Source organism: Capra hircus, chromosome 29, assembly GCF_001704415.2.
Source record: "Capra hircus breed San Clemente chromosome 29, ASM170441v1, whole genome shotgun sequence".
Lineage (NCBI taxonomy): Eukaryota > Metazoa > Chordata > Mammalia > Artiodactyla > Bovidae > Capra > Capra hircus.
The window spans coordinates 27,002,996-27,023,474 of NC_030836.1; the positions used below are offsets into that span (position 1 = coordinate 27,002,996).

The 20,479-nt window shown below is 38.9% G+C and overlaps 1 protein-coding gene across 1 annotated transcript; it reads right to left on the reverse strand.

Moving 5' to 3' along the window:
- On the reverse strand, positions 11,834 to 12,763 carry LOC102178703 (olfactory receptor 147-like). The gene has a single exon (XM_005699702.2). It carries the CDS (start codon positions 12,761 to 12,763, stop codon positions 11,834 to 11,836), a length of 930 nt encoding a protein of 309 aa, XP_005699759.2.

A 20,479-nucleotide genomic window follows, 5' to 3' on the forward strand; every position in this document is an offset into this window, starting at 1 on the left:
ACTGGAGTGGGTTACCATTGCCTTCTCCAGATTGGATGTTAAATTTTATCAAAAATGTTTGTATCTATGTACATATCATTTGATTTTTATTCTTCCTTTTCTTAATGTAGTGCATCCCACTAACTGATTTCTGGATATTGAATCATCCTTGCAGTCCTGGAATTAATCCCACTTGGTCATGATTTATGATCCATCGCTTTAGTTTAAGAATATTTTGTTGAATATTTTTTGCATCTATATTACTCAGAAATATTGGCCAGTAATATTCTTTTTCTTGTGGTGTCTTCCTGTGGTTTTGCAACTGGGAGGTGCTGGCCTTGTTGAATGAACCTGGGAGTGTTCCCTGTTCTTCAATATTTTGAAATAGTTTGAGAAGTTAAGTATTAGCTCTTCTTTTTTTTTAATTTTTTAGTATAAATTTATTTAGTACGAGGAGGGAGGAGAGAGGGGGGTTCAGGATGGGGAACATGTGTATCTTCTTTATATGCTTGGTAGAACTCCCGTTTGAATCTGTCCGATCCTAAACTTTTTTCCTTTGCTGGCATTTTTTTTTAATTACAAATTCAAAATTAGCAATCAGCTGGTTCAGATTGCCTTTTTCTTCCTAATTCAGTCTCTGGAGTTTCTGTGCTTCAAAATGTTGTCCATTTTTCTAGGCTGCCAAATTGCTAGCATATAACTGCTTTTTGTATATATACCTTTATGATTTTGGGTATCTCTGCTGTTGGTTGGTATTTCTATTTCATTTTCTCATTTTACGTGGGTGCTCTCTCTTTTTTCTTGATGAGTCTGGGTAAAAGTTTATTAAATTTTTTATCTTTTAAAAAAACAACTCTTGGTTTCATTGCTTTTTATATATTTTTAATCTCTAATTTATTTAGTCTCTGAATTTTATTATTTCCTCCCTTCCACTGACTTTGAACTTTATTTGTTCTTTTTTTTTCTAATTTCTAGGTTGTTGTCTGAGATTCTTCTTCATTTTAAGGCATACCTGTATAGCTATAAACTTATCCCTTAGAACTACTTTTGGTATATCCAAAGAACTGTAAAAAAAAAAAAAAAAAGTTGCATTTTTATTTGCATTTGTCTCAAAGTATTTTCTGATTTCCTATTTGATTTCTTCTTTGACCCATTAGGATTTTTAGTAGCAGGTTGTTTAGTCTGCATGTGTTTGTAGTTTTCCCATTTTTCTTCCTGTAGTTTTGTACTGGAGTGCTCGAAATAGATGATTGATATAATTTTTATCCTCTTAAATTTGTTAAGATTCGTCCTGAGGCTTAGTATGTGATGTATCCTGGAGAAAGTTCCATAGGTACTTGAAGATAGTGTGACTTCCTCTGAAAATGTAGGGCTGGAGTTGGTAGGGTTAGAGCCAGAGCCAGGGGTGAGCAAGAGCTTCAATTCTCCATGGCTTTCATCACCTTATCAGAGGCAGGGTGCAGCCTGAGGTGCTGGAACAAGAGCCTTGAGAAACTGGTTTTCTCATGTCTGTAATGGCAGTCTCTGATTTATTCTGTGGCAGTACCAAGGCCTGACAGCTTGGGGCTGTGCTTCTGGGCTGGTTTCTCTTTTTCCCCAGTGTGTATGTCTCAGTGAGACTCTGAGCAGGACTGAGGGGTTGGTGCCATACCACTGAACTGGCCCTGCTCTCTCCTAAGTACACAGAGGGATGTACACTCTGTTGATAACGTTCTCTTCTCTGGAGCTAACTTCACTCCTCCTGGAGTGTGTGCAGAGACATATGAGTTGACAATGGCTCAGTTGCAGGACCAGTGTCCAAGTTACCTCTGTTGTGTCTAAGAGTGCACACTTTCTTTAACAATAGTGGCCTCCCCCTTGGTGGGCAGCAGCCACAGGAACAAGAGGGACTGGAGCAGAAGCTCAGTTAAGGCTTGGTGGGAGTGTTGGAGTGGTCCCTACAAGCTGCCCAGAGTCGCAGGCAGTTTGCAATCTGCTGTCTTCATGCTGTGACTGGGAGTGAGCAGTTCTGGTGCATACCCTTTAAGAGCAGCGTCTCAGTTTCTTACAAACTCAGGTAAACCTCCGCTGGCTGTCAAACCAGATAAGGTAGCTCATCTTCCTGTTAAACCCCAGGGCTGGTATGCCTAAAATCTGGACCGAAATCTTTCCTCCTCTGGGAGGATTCCCTAGCCTATGATATCCCCTTCCTCTTCTCTGTTTCAGGCTAGGGGTATGTGCTCTGACCTGATGACTTCCCTCCACTTCATGCAGATTCCATGTGGATCATTCATTACAGCCTTGGTTGTAGAACAGCTGTTCTGCTAGTGCCCAGGTTAATATCAGCAAGAGTTGCTCCATATGTAGTTGTAATTTGGTGTGTTCCTGAAAAGGGTTGAGCTTGGCATCCTGCCACTCTGCCATTTTTACCTCTTTTCTTATTTTTTATACTTTTGATTGTTATAGGCTACCTCCGTGTGGAAGATGAGGCTTAGGTAAAAATTGAAGTTATTCCCTGGTCTTTCTGAGTCTGCATTATGTACAAGTGTGGTATACAAGCATGGGGACTTTCTACTTATCTCTGGATGTGCTTCTTGCTTTTTAAAAGTCTTGGTCTTTGTGATTGACTCCCACAAGACAAAAAAGAGAAAAATAAAGATGAGAAGGCTAAAGGCACTGGACTTTAAATCCCCTGGAAATAACTTCAGCTGTATCAGGAGGGGATTATAGCCACGGTGGGGAGGTACCAACAGTGGCTGCTCCCCCTGTGTCTGCATGTCTGATTCAGAAGCAACAATTAGTAATCAGGGAACAGACATGGGATATTTGAGGGGGAAAGCCCTACTTTCTCACTCAGGCTACCTTAAGCTTTGTGGAAGCTTCTCCTGAATATGTGCATGCTTGCCAGCCATGCAGAATTTATTTACATTATCCTTTGACACATTATACTGAGGACTTTTAAGGTAGAATATTTAACTAAGAAAAATAATAGTTCAGCATCCTTTTCAGTAAAGGCAGGGCCAAAATTTGTGTATTCACAAAATATTTCTTTCAAGATGTCATTATACTGCCAGCTGCACTTTGAGGTTTAGTAACTTGAAATATTTATGGAAGTACACAAAATGAAGAGTGATTTAGTTGTTCCCAGAGCCTTGAACTCTGTTGGCTTAACTTTGTTAAGTATCAAATAACTTAAGCTGGTGTCCTTTCCAGAGAAACCCTGTGATAATGGATTAGGTAGTCATTCCCTTCTCAAGGGGATCTTCTCACACCAGGAACTGAACCCTAGTATCTTGCACTGGCAGGCAGATTCTTTACCTTCTGAGCCACCAGGGAAGCCTGAAAACCTGTGAGCTCTGAATGTTTCTAGGACCTTCCAGAAAGAAGAGGAGAGTAACAGGTAGGGGCTTTAATTACCCATCATTTTATTTTTTTTTAATTTTTATTTTTACTTTATTTTACTTTACAATACTGTATTGGTTTTGCCATGCATTGACATGAATCCACCATGGGTGTACATGCGATCCCAAACATGAACCCCCCTCCCACCTCCCTCCCCACAACATCCCTCTGGGTCATCGCCATGCACCAGCCCCAAGCATGCTGTATCCTGCATCGGACATAGACTGGCGATTCGTATCTTACATGATAGTATACATGTTTCAATGCCATTCTCCCAAATCAGCCCACCCTCTCCCTCTCCCTCTGAGTCCAAAAGTCCGCTATACACATCTGTGTCTTTTTTCCTGTCTTCCATACAGGGTCACCATTGCCATCTTTCCATATATATGTGTTAGTATACTGTACTGATGTTTTTCTTTCTGGCTTATTTCACTCTGTATAATTGGCTCCAGTTTCATCCATCTCATCAGAACTGATTCAAGTGTATTCTTTTTAACAGCTGAGTAATACTCCATTGTGTATATGTACCACAGCTTTCTTATCCATTCATCTGCTGATGGACATCTAGGTTGTTTCCATGTCCTCGCTATTATAAACAGTGCTGCGATGAACATTGGGGTACACGTGTCTCTTTCAATTCTGGTTTCCTCGGTGTGTATGCCCAGCAGTGGGAGTGTTGGCTCATATGGCAGTTCTATTTGCTATTTTTTAAGGAATCTCCACACTGTTCTCCATAATGGTTGTACTAGTTTGCATTCCCACCAACAGTGTAGGAGGGTTCCCTTTTCTCCACACCCTCTCTGGCATTTATTGCTTGCAGATTTTTGGATTGCAGACATTCTGACTGGTGTGAAGTGGTACCTCATTGTAGTTTTGATTTGCATTTCTCTAATAATAAGTGATGTTGAGCATCTTTTCATGTGTTTGTTAGCCATCTGTAAGTCTTCTTTGGAGAAATGTCTATTTAGTTTTTTGGCCCATTTTTTCATTGAGTCGTTTATTTTTCTGGAATTGCGTTGTACAAGTTGCTTGCATATTTTTGAGATTAGTTGTTTGTCAGTTGCTTCATTTGCTATTATTTTCTCCCATTCAGAAGGCTGTCTTTTCACCTTGCTTATATTTTCCTTTGTTGTGCAGAAGCTTTTAATTTTAATTAGATCCAATTTGTTTATGTTTGCTTTTATTTCCAGAATTCTGGGAGGTGGATCACAGAGGATCCTGCTGTGATTTATGTCTGAGAGTGTTTTGCCTATGTTCTCCTCTAGGAGTTTTATAGTTTCTGGTCTTACATTTAGATCTTTAATCCATTTTGAGTTTATTTTTGTGTGTGGTGTTAGAAAGTGTTCTAGTTTCATTCTTTTACAAGTGGTTGACCAGTTTTCCCAGCACCACTTGTTAAAGAGATTGTCTTTACTCCATTGTATATTCTTGCCTCCTTTGTCAAAGATAAGGTGTCCATATGTGTGTGGATTTATCTCTGGGCTTTCTATTTTGTTCCATTGATCTATATGTCTGTCTTTGTGCCAGTACCATACTGTCTTGATGACTGTGGCTTTGTAGTAGAGCCTGAAGTCAGGCAAGTTGATTGCTCCAGTTCCATTCTTCTTTCTCAAGATTGCTTTGGCTATTCGAGGTTTTTTTGTATTTCCATACAAATCTTGAAATTATTTGTTCTAGTTCTGTGAAAAATGTGGCTGGTAGCTTGACAGGGATTGCATTGAATTTGTAAATTGCTTTGGGTAGTATACTCATTTTCACTATATTGATTCTTCCGATCCATGAACATGGTATATTTCTCCATCTATTAGTGTCTTCTTTGATTTCTTTCATCAGTGTTTTATAGTTTTCTATATATAGGTCTTTAATTTCTTTAGGTAGATATATTCCTAAGTGTTTTATTCTTTTTGTTGCAATGGGGAATGGAATTGTTTCCTTAATTTCTTTTTCTACTTTCTCATTATTAGTGTATAGGAATGCAAGGGATTTCTGTGTGTTGATTTTATATCCTGCAACTTTACTATATTCATTGATTAGCTCTTGTAATTTTCTGGTGGAGTCTTTAGGGTTTTCTATGTAGAGGATCCTGTCATCTGCAAACAGTGAGAGTTTTACTTCTTCTTTTCCAATTTGGATTCCTTTTATTTCTTTTTCTGCTCTGATTGCTGTGGCCAAAACTTCCAGAACAATGTTGAATAGTAGCAGTGAAAGTGGGCACCCTTGTCTTGTTCCTGACTTTGGGGAAATGCTTTCAGTTTTTCACCGTTGAGGATAATGTTTGCTGTGGGTTTGTCATATATTGCTTTTATTACGTTGAGGTATGTTCCTTCTCTTCCTGCTTTCTGGAGAGTTTTTATCATAAATGGATGTTGAATTTTGTCAAAGGCCTTCTCTGCATCTATTGAAATAATCATATGGCTTTTATTTTTCAATTTGTTAATGTGGTGAATTACATTGATTGATTTTTGGATATTGAAGAATCCTTGCATCCCTGGGATAAAACCCACTTGGTCATGGTGTATGATCTTTTCAATGTGTTGTTGGATTTTGATTGCTAGAATTTTATTGTGGATTTTTGCATCTATGTTCATCAGTGATATTGGCCTGTAGTTTTCCTTTTTTGTGGTATCTTTGTCAGGTTTTGGTATTAGGGTGATGGTGGCCTCATAGAATGAGTTTGGAAGTTTACCTTCCTCTGCAATTTTCTGGAAGAGTTTGAGGAGGATAGGTGTTAGCTCTTCTCGAAATTTTTGGTAGAATTCAGCTGTGAAGCCGTCTGGACCTGGGCTTTTGTTTGCTGGAAGATTTCTGATTACAGTTTCAATTTCCGTGCTTGTGATGGGTCTGTTAAGATTTTCTATTTCTTCCTGGTTCACTTTTGGAATATTGTACTTTTCTAAGAATTTGTCCATTTCTTCCACGTTGTCCATTTTATTGGCATACAACTGCTGATAGTAGTCTCTTATGATCCTTTGTATTTCTGTGTTGTCTGTTGTGATCTCTCCATTTTCATTTCTAATTTTATTGATTTGATTTTTCTCTCTTTGCTTCTTGATGAGTCTGGCTAATGGTTTGTCAATTTTATCTATCCTTTCAAAGAACCAGCTTTTGGCTTTGTTGATTTTTGCTATGGTCTCTTTTGTTTCTTTTGCATTTATTTCTGCCCTGATTTTTAAGATTTCTTTCCTTCTACTAACTCTGGGGTTCTCCAATTCTTCCTTTTCTAGTTGCTTTAGTTGTAGAGTTAGGTTATTTATTTGACTTTTTTCTTGTTTCTTGAAGTATGTCTGTATTGCTATGAACTTGCCTCTTAGCATTGCTTTTATAGTGTCCCACAGGTTCTGGGTTGTTGTGTTTTCATTTTCATTAGTTTCTATGCATATTTTGATTTCTTTTTTGATTTCTTCTGTGATTTGTTGGTTATTCAGAAGTGTGTTGTTCAACCTCCATATGTTGGAATTTTTAATAGTTTTTCTCCTGTAATTGAGATCTAATCTTAATACATTATGGTCAGAAAAGATGCTTGGAATGATTTCGAATTTTTTGAATTTATCAAGTTTAGATTTATGGCCCAGGATGTGATCTATCCTGGAGAAGGTTCCATGAACACTTGGAAAAAAGGTGAAATTCATTGTTTTGGGGTGAAATGTCCTATAGATATCAATTAGGTCTAACTGATCTAATGTATCATTTAAAGTTTGCATTTCTTTGTTAATTTTCTGTTTAGTTGATCTGTCCATAGGTGTGAGTGGGGTATTAAAGTCTCCCACTATTACTGTGTTATTGTTGATTTCCCCTTTCATACTTGTTAGCGTTTGTCTTACATATTGTGGTGCTCCTATATTGGGGGCATATATATTTATAATTGTTATATCTTCTTCTCAGATTGATCCTTTGATCATTATGTAATGGCCTTCTTTACCTCCTTTCACAGCCTTTGTTTTAAAGTCTATTTTATCGGATATGAGTATTGCCACTCCTGCTTTCTTTTGGTCTCTATTTGTGTGGAATATCTTTTTCAAGCCCTTCACTTTCAGTCTGTATGCGTCCCTTGTTTTGAGTTGGGTCTCTTGTAAGCAGCATATAGAGGGGTCTTGTTTTTGTATCCATTCAGCCAATCTTTGTCTTTTGGTTGGGGCGTTCAACCCATTTACGTTTAAGGTAATTATTGATAAGTATGATCCTGTTACCATTTACTTTATTGTTTTGGGTTCTGGTTTATACACCCTTTTTGTGTTTCCTATCTAGAGAATATCTTTTAGAATTTGTTGGAGAGCTGGTTTGGTGGTGCTGAATTCTCTCAGCTTTTGCTTGTCTGTAAAGCTTTTGATTTCTCCTTCGTATTTGAATGAGATCCTTGCTGGGTACAGTAATCTGGGCTGTAGGTTATTTTCTTTCATCACTTTAAGTATGTCTTGCCATTCCCTCCTGGCCTAAAGAGTTTCTATTGAAAGATCAGCTGTTATCCTTATGGGAATCCCCTTGTGTGTTATTTGTTGTTTTTCCCTTGCTGCTTTTAATATTTGTTCTTTGTGTTTGATCTTTGTTAATTTGATTAATATGTGTCTTGGGGTGTTTCGCCTTGGGTTTATCCTATTTGGAACTCTGTGTTTCTTGGACTTGGATGATTATTTCCTTCCCCATTTTAGGGAAGTTTTCAACTATTATCTCCTCAAGGATTTTCTCATGGTCTTTCTTTTTGTCTTCTTCTTCTGGGACTCCTATAATTTGAATGTTGGAACATTTCATGTTGTCCTGGAGGTCTCTGAGATTGTCCTCATTTCTTTTAATTCGTTTTTCTTTTTTCCTCTCTGATTCATTTATTTCTACCATTCTATCTTCTATTTCACTAATCCTATCTTCTGCCTCCGTTATTCTATTTGTTGCCTCCAGAGTGTTTCTGATCTCATTTATTGCATTATTCATTATATATTGACTCTTTTTTACTTCTTCTAGGTCCTTGTTAAACCTTTCTTGCATCTTCTCAGTCCTTGTCTCTAGGCTATTTATCTGTGTTTCCATTTTGATTTCAAGATTTTGGATCATTTTCACTATCAATATTCGGAATTCTTTCTCAGGTAGATTCCCTATCTCTTCCTCTTTCGTTTGGTTTGGTGGGCATTTCTCCTGTTCCTTAACCTGCTGAATATTCTTCTGTCTCTTCATCTTGGTTATATTGCTGCGTTTGGGGTGGCCTTTTAATATTCTGGTAATTTGTGGAGTTCTCTTTATTATGGAGCTTCCTCACTGTGGGTGGGGTTGTATCAGTGGCTTGTCGAGGTTTCCTGGTTAGAGAGGCTTGTGTTGGAGTTCTGGTGGTTGGAGCTGGGTTTCTTCTCTCTGGAGTGCAGTGGAGTGACCAGTAATGGGTTATGAGATGTCAAAGGTTTTGGAGTAGCTTTGAGCTGCCTGTATATTGAAGGTCAGGGGTGTGTTCCTGCCGATGATAAAACATCTAGGTTAAAGATGAAAAGTTTCTCCACATTGAGGGACACCCAGAGAGGTTCACTGAATTACATGGAGAAGAGAAGAGGGAGGGGGTAGTTAGAGATGACTGGAATGAGATGCGGTGAGATCAAAAGAGGAGAGAGCAAGCCAGCCAGTAGTCACTTCCTTATGTGCGCTCCATAGTCTGGACCACTCAGAGGTATTTACAGAGTTATACAGGAAAGATGAGAGGGAGGAAGTAGACAGAGGTGGCCAGGAGGATAAGAGAGAGGAATGAAAAGGAGAGAGACAAATCCTGCCAGTAACCAGTGCCTTAGGTGTTCTCCACCGTCTGGAACACACAGAGATTCACAGAGTTGGATAGAGAAGAGATGGGGGAGGAAAGAGACAGAGGTCACCTGGTGGAGAAAAAAGAGAGTCCAAAGGAGGAGAGAGTGGTCAAGCCAGTAATCTCGCTCTCAGGTAAAATTGGATAGTGAAGTTTGGGTTTTTAAAAGTACAAAATTGACAACAAAAACCAAAAAGCAAAGAGGTTGGATTTTCAAAAATACAATATTAAATAAAAGAAGCAGAAGGGAAAAAGAAAAAAGAAAAAGCCACAGAATTATTTAAAAACTCCAACCGCACCACATAAAGACTATATACGGTGTTTGTCTTTAAAAAAAAGTCTTTTTTTTTTTTTAAGTAATAGTAGGTTATAGAAATAAAAATTAGAGGAGAAATAGAAGACTTAACAATTTAAAAAAAGAAGTTAGGAAAAAAAGACAAAAAAAGGCAAGAAAAAAAAAGGGGGGTGGGGAGGAATGATTGTAAAAATAGTAAAGATATATCTGACCCTTCTCTTATGTGGGCAGTGTGGGGTCACTTCCAAGGCGGTTCCCTCTGTTTAACTTCTTCTGTTTGCTGGTTTTTTAGGCTCACTAGTTCAGTCGCGCTTTGGGGAGGGGGGATGCTGCAAACAAATAGCACTGTCGCGTGCACGCAGTGTCTCAGCCCCGCTTGACCTGTCCCTTCTCGCGGCGCACAAACCGCTCCGGCTCTACGATGCTCAGCCGGGAACCGTCTGAGGCCGGCCCTAGGCTGCATGCACTTCCCCGGTCTAAGCTGCTCAGGTTCGGCGCTCAGGTAGCCCTCAGAGGCTCAGATTCGGTTGGGCCTGCGTTTTGTGCCCTTCCCAGGTCCGAGTAGCTCAGGAGCTTGGCGAGCACCGTCTCTGCAACTAGTCGCCTTTCCTGTCTCTGCTGCTCAGTTTTCTGGGTGTGCCGCTGGCGCCCCCCGTGAGGCAGATGGTGGCTGTCCAGCACCCCCAGAAGTCTTAGCAAAGAAGCCTGCTTGCAGCTTGGTAAGTAGAGTCTCTCTGGGGCTGCAATTGCCCCTTTCCAGTCCTTACGGCTCTGGCTGCCTATGGTCTGCAGCGGCTATGTCCGTTCCATCCTTTGTTCTGTGCGCGGTCCTGGCGGTGTCTTATGTTCGAGCTCTTCGCGTGGTAGCTATCCCACAGTCTGGTTTGCTAGCCCAAGTTAGATCGTTCTTGTTATGCATGGGGCGTTCCTGCCCCATTCTTACAAATCTCTGCAGCCCGTGCCTCCCGCGTTTCCCTGTCCTGCCCCCACTTACTAGTGGCGGATTCAGGCGTCTGTGTCTATCCATCATTTTACTCTCTAAATTTCATTTTTCTAACATGAACTCAAATTATTCTTAACTATTTTATTACTTGTAGCTGCTGCCTTCTTTCTACCTGGTTCCAAATGTGACCATGGTGTTTTCACCTTCATTTTCCCAAAGCAGTACTAATTTACGATCATGTACTTTATAGTTTTACCAACAATTTGAAGACATTTGCAGTCCTATACAGAAAGGATACAACTTCAGAATAAAATGTTTCCTAAGCCTCATGACACTTCTCACACATGGTCTCTTCTTTGTTGACCATGTGCCTTGCTGAGGTCTATCCTAATGACATGATTCTGGGCTCCTTTCTCACTCAGGTCCTATTCTTTTAATAACAGATACTTTCAAACATCCCAAATTAAGTTTTAATTTTGCAGAAAAAGTAACCTCCTAATTTGAGTCAATCATCTCACCAATATATGTGCCCAAAATGCCTTCCTTTCCCAACCAAAGAAACAAATGAAACACTTTGCTAAACAAGCAAGCATCAACAAAAAAGGTAACACATGGCATGAGAGAAATTCTTTAATAAATAATAGTCAAGCTACAAGTTACAAATATTTTCTCAAAGTAGTCTTACTGAAATGGATAGAGCAGAATGAATTTGATATAAGCGGTTTACAAATTAGTAGACTTGAAATTAGAAGGCTAACAGTTTAGTCTAAATTTTTTCTTTAAATCATTAACCATTCTGAACTTCATTTTACTATTGATGAAACAAATATATTTATATGATGTGCATGTACTGGTTTCACTGCACAAAGGTAAAAAGAAAATACTTGCCTAAAGCTAGATTTAAGATATTTACAGATGTAAAAGGAATGATATTCAAAGCCATTTTAGAGACTTCAGTATCTAGCAAAGGAAACAGCTTTTCATAGTCAGAGAATGGATACATGGGAGTAGAAATCAGAGATTAGGATGCATGCTTCTAAAAGTAAGTGGCAGATAAGCACAATTCCAATGAAACAGTGCTACTCTAGTGTTATCTAGGTGATTTTCTTCATTTGTTGCTCATTATATCAGAGGTATCTCAAATTTGACCATTTGAAGACCATTTTCTTTTTCCAGTAAAAACTAAAAGTTTGAAATTACAAAAAAGCACAGATAACATTTCTAATTTAATGTTATTACTAAATAGGAAAAATGGGGGAGGGGTAAGCTATTGTGTAGTTAGGAAAAAGAACTTCCAGATAGAAAAACTGGAAGCAAATTATTGAGAAAGGGCACACATTTTCTTAATCATTTTATGAAAAAAAAAGGATAATAAGGCTGAAACTAAAAATACTTAATTAATTTTTAATTAACACATAATCTCCTTGTCATATCAATAACTGCACAGAAGCACACTCTCTGATCAAAACCATCTAGGCAGGGCTTTTCTCAGAGCAAGTTTAACATCTTTGTTCCTCAAACTGTAGATTAAGGGGTTCAGCAAAGGAACCGTATTGGTGTAAAATACAGAAGAGATTTTTCCTTCATCCATAGACACAGCAGAAGATGGTTTGAGATACACAAATGAAATTGATCCAAAGAAGAGAGAAACAGCAATGACATGGGAACTGCAGGTACCAAAGGCTTTGGATCTGCCCTCTTTGGAGCTGATTTGAAGGATGTTGGAGAGGATGAAAACATAAGAGACAAAGATGGTGATACTGGGCACAATGACATTGAATCCTGCTATAATGGAATCTACCAGCTCATTGACATAGGTGCTTGTGCAGGAAAGCTTGAGTAGAGGCATGATATCACACATATAATGGTTGATGGTGTTTGCCTCACAGAAGGTCAGTCTCAGCATGCATTCAGTGAGAACCATGGCACCAGCAAATGCCATGAAGTATGAACCAAGCATAAGGCTGGAACACACTTTGGGGGTCATGGCAACATTATACAAAAGTGGGTTACAGATGGCCACATAGCGATCATAGGCCATTGAGGTCAGCACATAGCATTCAGAAATGACAAAAAAACTGAGAAAATAGAGCTGGGTCATGCACCCCATGTAAGAAATAATATTCTTCTTTGATATGAAGTTAATCAACATTTTGGGTGTAAACACAGAAGAGTAACACAGATCTATGAAGGACAAGTTAAAGAGGAAAAAGTACATGGGTGTATATAGGTGTGAACTTAGCCCAATAAGGATTAATAAACCCAAATTTCCCATAACAGTGACCATATACATTACTAGAAAGAGGAAGAAGAGCGGGAGCTGGAGATCTGGTTGGTCTGTTAATCCCAACAAAATGAACTGAGTCATGGAAGAGCCATTTCCTGGAGCCATTCTTCTCTAAGTAAATCTGTGAGCACAGGAGAAAAGGTTACATAGAGGAATTTCTCACAGCAATTCTTCTCACATGGTGATGTATGCACAGGGAATGACTGCTGCTGCTGCTGCTGCTGCTGCTGCTGCTGCTGCTGCTAAGTCGCTTCAGTCGTGTCCGACTCTGTGCGACCCCATAGACGTCTGCCTACCAGGCTCCCCATCCCTGGGATTCTCCAGGCAAAAACACTGGAGTGGGTTGCCATTTCCTTCTGCAATGCATGAAAGTGAAAAGTGAAAAGTGAAAGCGAAGTCGCTCGGTCATGTCCAACTCTTCGCAACCCCATGGACTTCAGCCTACCAGGCTCCTCTGCCCATGGGATTTTCCAGGCAAGAGTACTCGAGTGGGGTGCCAAGTGCCAAAACTTGACCCATAGAATGTCTTTTTTTTTTAATACTGATTATTAGTTAATTTTTTTTAATTACCCTAGGAGGTTTTTTGCAGATTTTTTTTTTTTTTACTTTACAATATTGTATTAGTTTTGCCATACATCAACATGAATCCACCACGGATGTACACATGTTCCCAATCCTGAACCCCCCTCCCACTTCCTTCCCCACACCATCTCTCTGGGTCATCCCAGTGCACCAGCCCCAAGCATCCTGTATCCTGCATTGAACATAGACTGGTGATTCGTTTCTTATATGATATACATGTTTCAATGCTATTCTCCCAAATCATCCTATCCTCTCCCTCTCCCACAGACTCCAAAATACTGTTCCAAACAAGTGTCTCTTTTGCTGTCTCGCATACAGCGTCATCATTACCATCTTTCTAAATTCCATATATATGCATTAGTATACTGTATTGGTGTTTTTCTTTCTGGCTTACTTCACTCTGTATAATCAGCTCCAGTTTCATCCATCTCATTAGAACTGATTCAAATGTATTCTTTTTAATGGCTGAGTAATACTCCATTGTGTATATGTACCACGGCTTTCTTATCCATTCCTCTGCTGTGGACATCTAGGTTGCTTCCATGTGCTGGCTATTATAAACAGTGCTGCAATGAACATTGGGGTACACGTGTCTCTTTCAATTCTGGTTTCCTTGGTGCGTATGCCCAGTAGTGGGATTGCTGGGTCATAAGGCAGTTCTATTTCCAGTTTTTAAAGGGATCTCCACACTGTTCTCCATAGTGGCTGTACTAGTTTGCATTCCCACCAACAGTGTAAGAGGGTTCCTTTTTCTTTATCATTACCATGGAGATGTGAGGCAAGAGTTTTCCCTTCTAAGGTGTTATAAACTAAGCAGCAAAAAATTACCAAAATTTGACCTACAGAGTGAAGGGAACAGCTGCCATATGCAAACATAACTGTTGGGGGGAAAAAAGCGGGGGAAAGGGAAAAAAAGTTTGAACCAGGACAGAATTTTCCTTCTCTCATCTCACCATTTCTTCATGCACTTGGACCCACCCCTCACTAGTAAATTGAACCCTGTGGACCAGAGTCCACTAGGCTTCTCTGTCCATGGGGATTCTCCAGGCAAGAATACTGGAGTGGGTTGCCATTCCCTCCTTCAGGGGATCTTCCCGACCCAGGGATTGAACCGCTATCTCTTGGTCTCCTGCATTGACCGGCAGGTTCTTCACCACTAGTGCCACCTGAGAAGCCCAAAATTGAAGGCAGCAACTCTCAGAGCCTGATGGTTTTCTCTAATGAAAATTAGATCTGATGGAGTAGGAGTCAAAGAAACTGTCTTATATAAGATCCTTGGTCTCCATCTCAAATAAGGAAAAGACAAATATAAATGGAATTCAGAAACTCACCCTCCATAAGCCAGAAAATCCAAATTCTTCCTTCTTACTATTGCTATACCCCTGATCCAGGAAGGTCAATTTCAATTCATAGGCTTTGGTTTCTATGATTCTAAGAAAATGCCACCTGCAATTAATCTCTGATATTTCCTGGAAAGCATATTCAGAATTATAGATCATCAACTTGAGTATGACTTATCACTCTATCAAGGAGCAGAAAGCAATAATGGCCTCTATTAATATCATTATTGCCACACAGTAAGTCACAAAAGATATATTGTGAGTGCAATGGTATGATGTACTCAGATATAAAAAGGGCAGCAGCTTCCTCAGTCTCTTCCCCCAGGGAAGAGTTTCTGGGTGTAATAGGTAGCTAAGGGGATTGTATTTACATCTAGACCACAATATGTCTTTTGTTCATTATGCAATCAATATTTCATTCAAGTTTTTCCTTCACTGCAGGGATTGTTAACCCTCCAAGGACAAGCCAAAATTAACAACCATTTCCCATTAGCTACATGCAGAAGACCAAGCCCTAGAATCCCCTCAGTATGACCACACTGATGCAAAAACAATTTCTGTATAAATTCCCTTCATAAGAAACCCAAAACTTAGTTAAAAGGATCCTGCACACAGTTTGAGCATGATACCTGTTATGTTGAAGTTGTTAAGAAGTTTCAAAATAAACTTTTGCCATATACCTATGGTGGTCCAGAACCACATGACTGGGACAGACTTCCCCCAGTTCCCAGATCTTCCTGGGGAGAGAAAGAGATGTACAACATATTCAAAGCCCCAATTTTTCTAGAGGCTATTCTGAAGACTGGCTTCAGGATAACCTGTGCCAGAAAGCTGAGGGGACATAAGGTATGGCATAGTTTAGCTGCCTGAGGTGAGAGAAAGAACTGAGATAGCAGTTGGGCTAGAATTCACCTCCCCTTGGCTTAACACAGCTAGCTGTAGAAAATACTTTTTCTACAGCTTCTCCTTGATTAAGGAAAACGTGCACTGTGCATCCAATGACCCGATTTATCTAGGGGCTGCTTGAGGAATTGACTTTAGTCTTCTTTGTTTTAAGAGCCTCATGGGATCCTAACATGATCCAAATACCTGAGAGCTACTAAAAACAAAGTGGATTGTACTTTTTTTTTTTTTACTTTATTTTACTTTACAATACTGTATTGGTTTTGCCATACATCACCATGAATCCACCATGGGTGTACAGGAGTTCCCAATCCTGAACCCCCCTCCCACCTCCCACCCCATACCATCTCTCTGGGTCATCCCAGTGCACCAGTCCCAAGCATCCTGTATCCTGCGTTGAACCTAGACTGGTGATTCGTTTCTTACAAAGTTAAAGAGGTTTGCTTTTTCTAGCCAGGCTTAATGATGTGGGTCTTCTCCAGTACAAAGCCAGTTCCTGAAGACTAAATTAGGTTGCTATTTGTCTATATATAGAAACAAATGCAGAAAGTCAAGGTAAAATGAAGGAAAGTCCAATTGCATTAAAAATTTAAAAAAAAAAGTCTTTCCAAAAGAGCCTAAAAAGTGGCCCTAATGAAATGGATGGAGACGGCAATGGCACCCCACTCCAGTACTCTTGCCTGGAAAATCCCATGGACGGAGGAGCCTGGAAGGCTGCAGTCCATGGGGTCACTAAGAGTCAGGCATGACTGAGCGACTTCACTTTCACTTTTCCCTTTCATGCATTGGAGAAGGAAGTGGCAACCCACTCCAGTATTCTTGCCTGAAGAATCCCAGGGACAGAGGAGCCTAGTGGGCTGCCGTCTCTGGGGTCGCAGAGTCAGACACGACTGAAGCGGCTTAGCATAGCATAGCATAGCATAGCAATGAAATGGATACATGATTTACATGACAGAGATTTCATTTAACTGCCATAAAGATGCTCATTGTAATCACAGAACAATACATGAACAAACTGAGAATTTTAGCTTTATGAATACCATGCAGAACATTCTTTATGAATCTTTATGAATCCAAAAAACACAATAACTGAACGGAATAATTCACTAAAAATTCAAAACAGCAGACTAAACAAGCTGAGGAAAGGAGTCTAAAATTTGGGGGGGGGAGGGGAAGCATTTGAAATAATTCAGTAAATGGAGGAAAAATAAAAAAGAATTAAAAATAATGGGTAAAGTCTAAGGGATTTATGAAAAATGTCACCTGGACCATATAGGCATTATAGAGATGCAGAAGAAGAATGTGAGAAATGAAGCAAAATATGTCTTGAAGAAAAATTGGCTGAAAAATCCCTGCATCTGTGCAAGGAAATGCATATCCAGAACCAGGAAACAAAAAGGATCCCAAAGAAATCAACAGAAAAAGACACTTTACAATCAAGTTATAAGAAGGCAAAGACAGAATTTTTTTATTGAAGTATAGTTGATTTACAGTATGTTGTAATTTCAGATGCACAATATAGTGATTCAATATTTTTATAGGTTATACTCCATTTAAATCTATATTAAAATACTGACTGATTCTCCATCCATATATCTTTATGTTATACATACTGATCTGTATCTCTTAATCCCCTCCTTGCTTTACTGTCTCTCACCTCTTCCCTCTCCCCGCTGATAACCACTACTTTGATCTCAGTATCTGTGAGATTGTTTCTGTCCTATTATATTAACTTTTTCCTTTTTATTTTTTATATTCCATATATAAGTGGTAACACAATATTGTTAATTCTCTGTCTGCCCTATTTCACTAAAAATTGTTCTCTAGGACCAACCACATTATTGCAAATGGAGGGATTTCATTATTTTTATTGGCTGAGTTATATATTATGTATATTAATATGTACATATATTATATAGCCCAGCTTTAAAAATATTATATATGATTCTTTGTCATTAAATATATATATGTGTGTGTACATATATACAAATACATGTATATGTATATATACATTTTTGCTGTTATTCAGTCACTAAGGGCATGTCTGACTCTTTGCAACCCCATGGACTGCAACACACCAGGCTTCCCTGTACTTCACTATCTTATGGAGTTTGCTTAAACTCATGTCCATTGAATCAGTTATGTCATCCAACCATCTCATCCTCTGTCACTCACTTCTTCTCCTGCCCTCAATCTTTTCCAGCATCAGGGTCTTTTCCAATGAGTGAGTTCTTCGTATCAGGTAGCCAAAGTATTGGAGCTTCAGCCTTCCAGTGAATATTCTGGGTTGATTTCCTTTAGGATCAACTGGTTTGATCTCCTTGCTGTCCAAGGGACTCTCAAAAGTCTTCTCCATTACCACAATTCAAAAGCATCAGTTCTCCTAGATCATTACCATTAAAGCTCATCACTTACTTTAGGTTCTCTTTTGATGTCTATTATATGGGTTTGAATAAATTTATAATGACATATATCCACCATTATAGTATCATACAGAGTAGTTTCATTGTCTAAGAATTAATCCGTGCTCTGCCTGTGGATCCTTATCTCCCCTGGCAACTAATGATTTTTTTACGATCTCCATAGTTTTGCCTTTTTCAAAATGGCATGTAGTTGGAGTCACATAGTACATAGCCTTTTCAGACTGACTTCTTTCATTTAGTAATATGAATTAAGTTTCCTACAGTCTTTTCATAGCTTGATGGCTCATTTCTTTATAGTGCTGTATAATATAACTGTCTGGATGTGCCACAGTTTATTTATCCACTCACCTTCTGAGGGGTATTTTATTAGCTTCTAGGTTTAACCAATTATGAATAAATCTGCTATAAAGATCCCTGTGTAGCAAAGACAGAAATATAGATCAATGGAACAAAATAGAAAGCCCAGAGATAAATCCACACACATATGGACACCTTATCTTTGACAAAGGAGGCAAGAATATACAATGGAGGAAAGACAATCTCTTTAACAAGTGGTGCTGGGAAAACTGGTCAACCACTTGTAAAAGAATGAAACTAGATCACTTTCTAACACCACACACAAAAATAAACTCAAAATGGATTAAAGATCTAAATGTAAGATCAGAAACTATAAAACTCCTAGAGGAGAACATAGGCAAAACACTCTCCAACATACAGCACAGCAGGATCCTCTATGATCCACCTCCCAGAATTCTGGAAATAAAAGCAAAAATAAACAAATGGAATCTAATTAAAATTAAAAGCTTCTGCACAACAAAGGAAAATATAATCAAGGTGAAAAGACAGCCTTTGAAATGGGAGAAAATAATAGCAAATGAAACAACTGACAAACAACTAATCTCAAAAATATACAAGCAACTCCTGCAGCTCAATTCCAGAAAAATAAACAACCCAATCAAAAAATGGGCCAAAGAACTGAACAGACATTTCTCCAAAGAAGACATACGGATGGCTAACAAACACATGAAAAGATGCTCAACATCACTCATTATTAGAGAAATGCAAATCAAGACCACAATGAGGTACCACTTCACACCAGTCAGAATGGCTGCGATCCAAAAATATGCAAACAATAAATGCTGGAGAGGGTGTGGAGAAAAGGGAACCCTCCTACACTCTTGGTGGGAATGCAAACTAGTATAGCCACTATGGAGAACAGTGTGGAGATTCCTTAAAAAATTGCAAATAGAACTGCCTTATGACCCAGCAATCCCACTGCTGGGCATACACACTGAGGAAACCAGAATTGAAAGAGACACATGTACCCCAATGTTCATCACAGCACTGTTTATAATAGCGAGGACATGGAAGCAACCTAGATGTCCATCAGCAGATGAATGGATAAGAAAGCTGTGGTGCATATACACAATGGAGTATTACTCAGCCATTAAAAAGAATACATTTGAATCAGTTCTGATGAGATGGATGAAACTGGAGCCGATTATACAGAGTGAAGTAAGCCAGAAAGAAAAACATCAATACAGTATACTAACACATATATATGGAATTTAGAAAGATGGTAATGATGACCCTGTATGCAAGACAGCAAAAGAGACACAGATGTGTAGAGTGGAGTTTTGGACTCAGAGGGAGAGGGAGAGGATGGGATGATTTGGGAGAATGGCATTGAAACATGTATACTATCATGTAAGAAACGAATCGCCAGTCTATGTCCGATGCAGGATACAGCATGCTTGGGCTGGCGCATGGGGATGACCCAGAGAGATGTTATGGGGAGGGAGGTGGGAGGGGGGTTCATGTTTGGGAACGCATGTACACCCATGGTGGATTCATGTCAATGTATGGCAAAATCAATACAGTATTGTAAAGTAAAATAAAGTAAAAATAAAATTTTTTAAAATAAAAAAAAAGATCCCTGTGCAGGTTTTTATGCAGATGTAAGTTTTAAATTCATTTGGGTAAATTCCAAGAAGTGTAATTACTGGATCTCATGGTAAAAGTAGGATTAGTTTTGTAAGAAATTGCCGAACTGACTTCCAAAGTGGCTGTACCATTCATAATTCCCATCACCCATGAATGAGAGTTCCTGTAGTTCCACATTCTCTCCAGGACTTCATGTTGTTTATATGCCAGATTTCAGCCATTCTAATATGGTGTACTAGTATCTCATTTATTAAAAAGTATCTCATTTTATTAAATCATGGTTTTTGGTTAGATATCTGTTAAGGTCTTAGACTCATTTATAAATAATCTTGTTTTCTATTGTATAGCACATGGAACTCTGCTCAATGTTGTGTGCCACCGGGATGGGAGGGGGGTTGGGGGAAGAATGGAAACATGTATATATATGACTGAGTCCCTTGACCATTCACCAGAAACTGCCACAACACTGTTAACCAGCTATAAACCCATACATAATAAAAATTTGAAAAAAATAAAGAAAGCATCAAGTACTTGGAAGGATCTAGAGAATTTTATGGTTAGTGAAATATCTCATATAGAAACATAGAATAAGATACCAGTTATATGGGAATCTAAAATATAAAACAAAC

Excerpts from the sequence above, each read along its gene's own strand:
- LOC102178703 (XM_005699702.2), bottom strand. The coding sequence starts at position 12,763 with ATGGCTCCAGGAAATGGCTCTTCCATGACTCAGTTCATTTTGTTGGGA.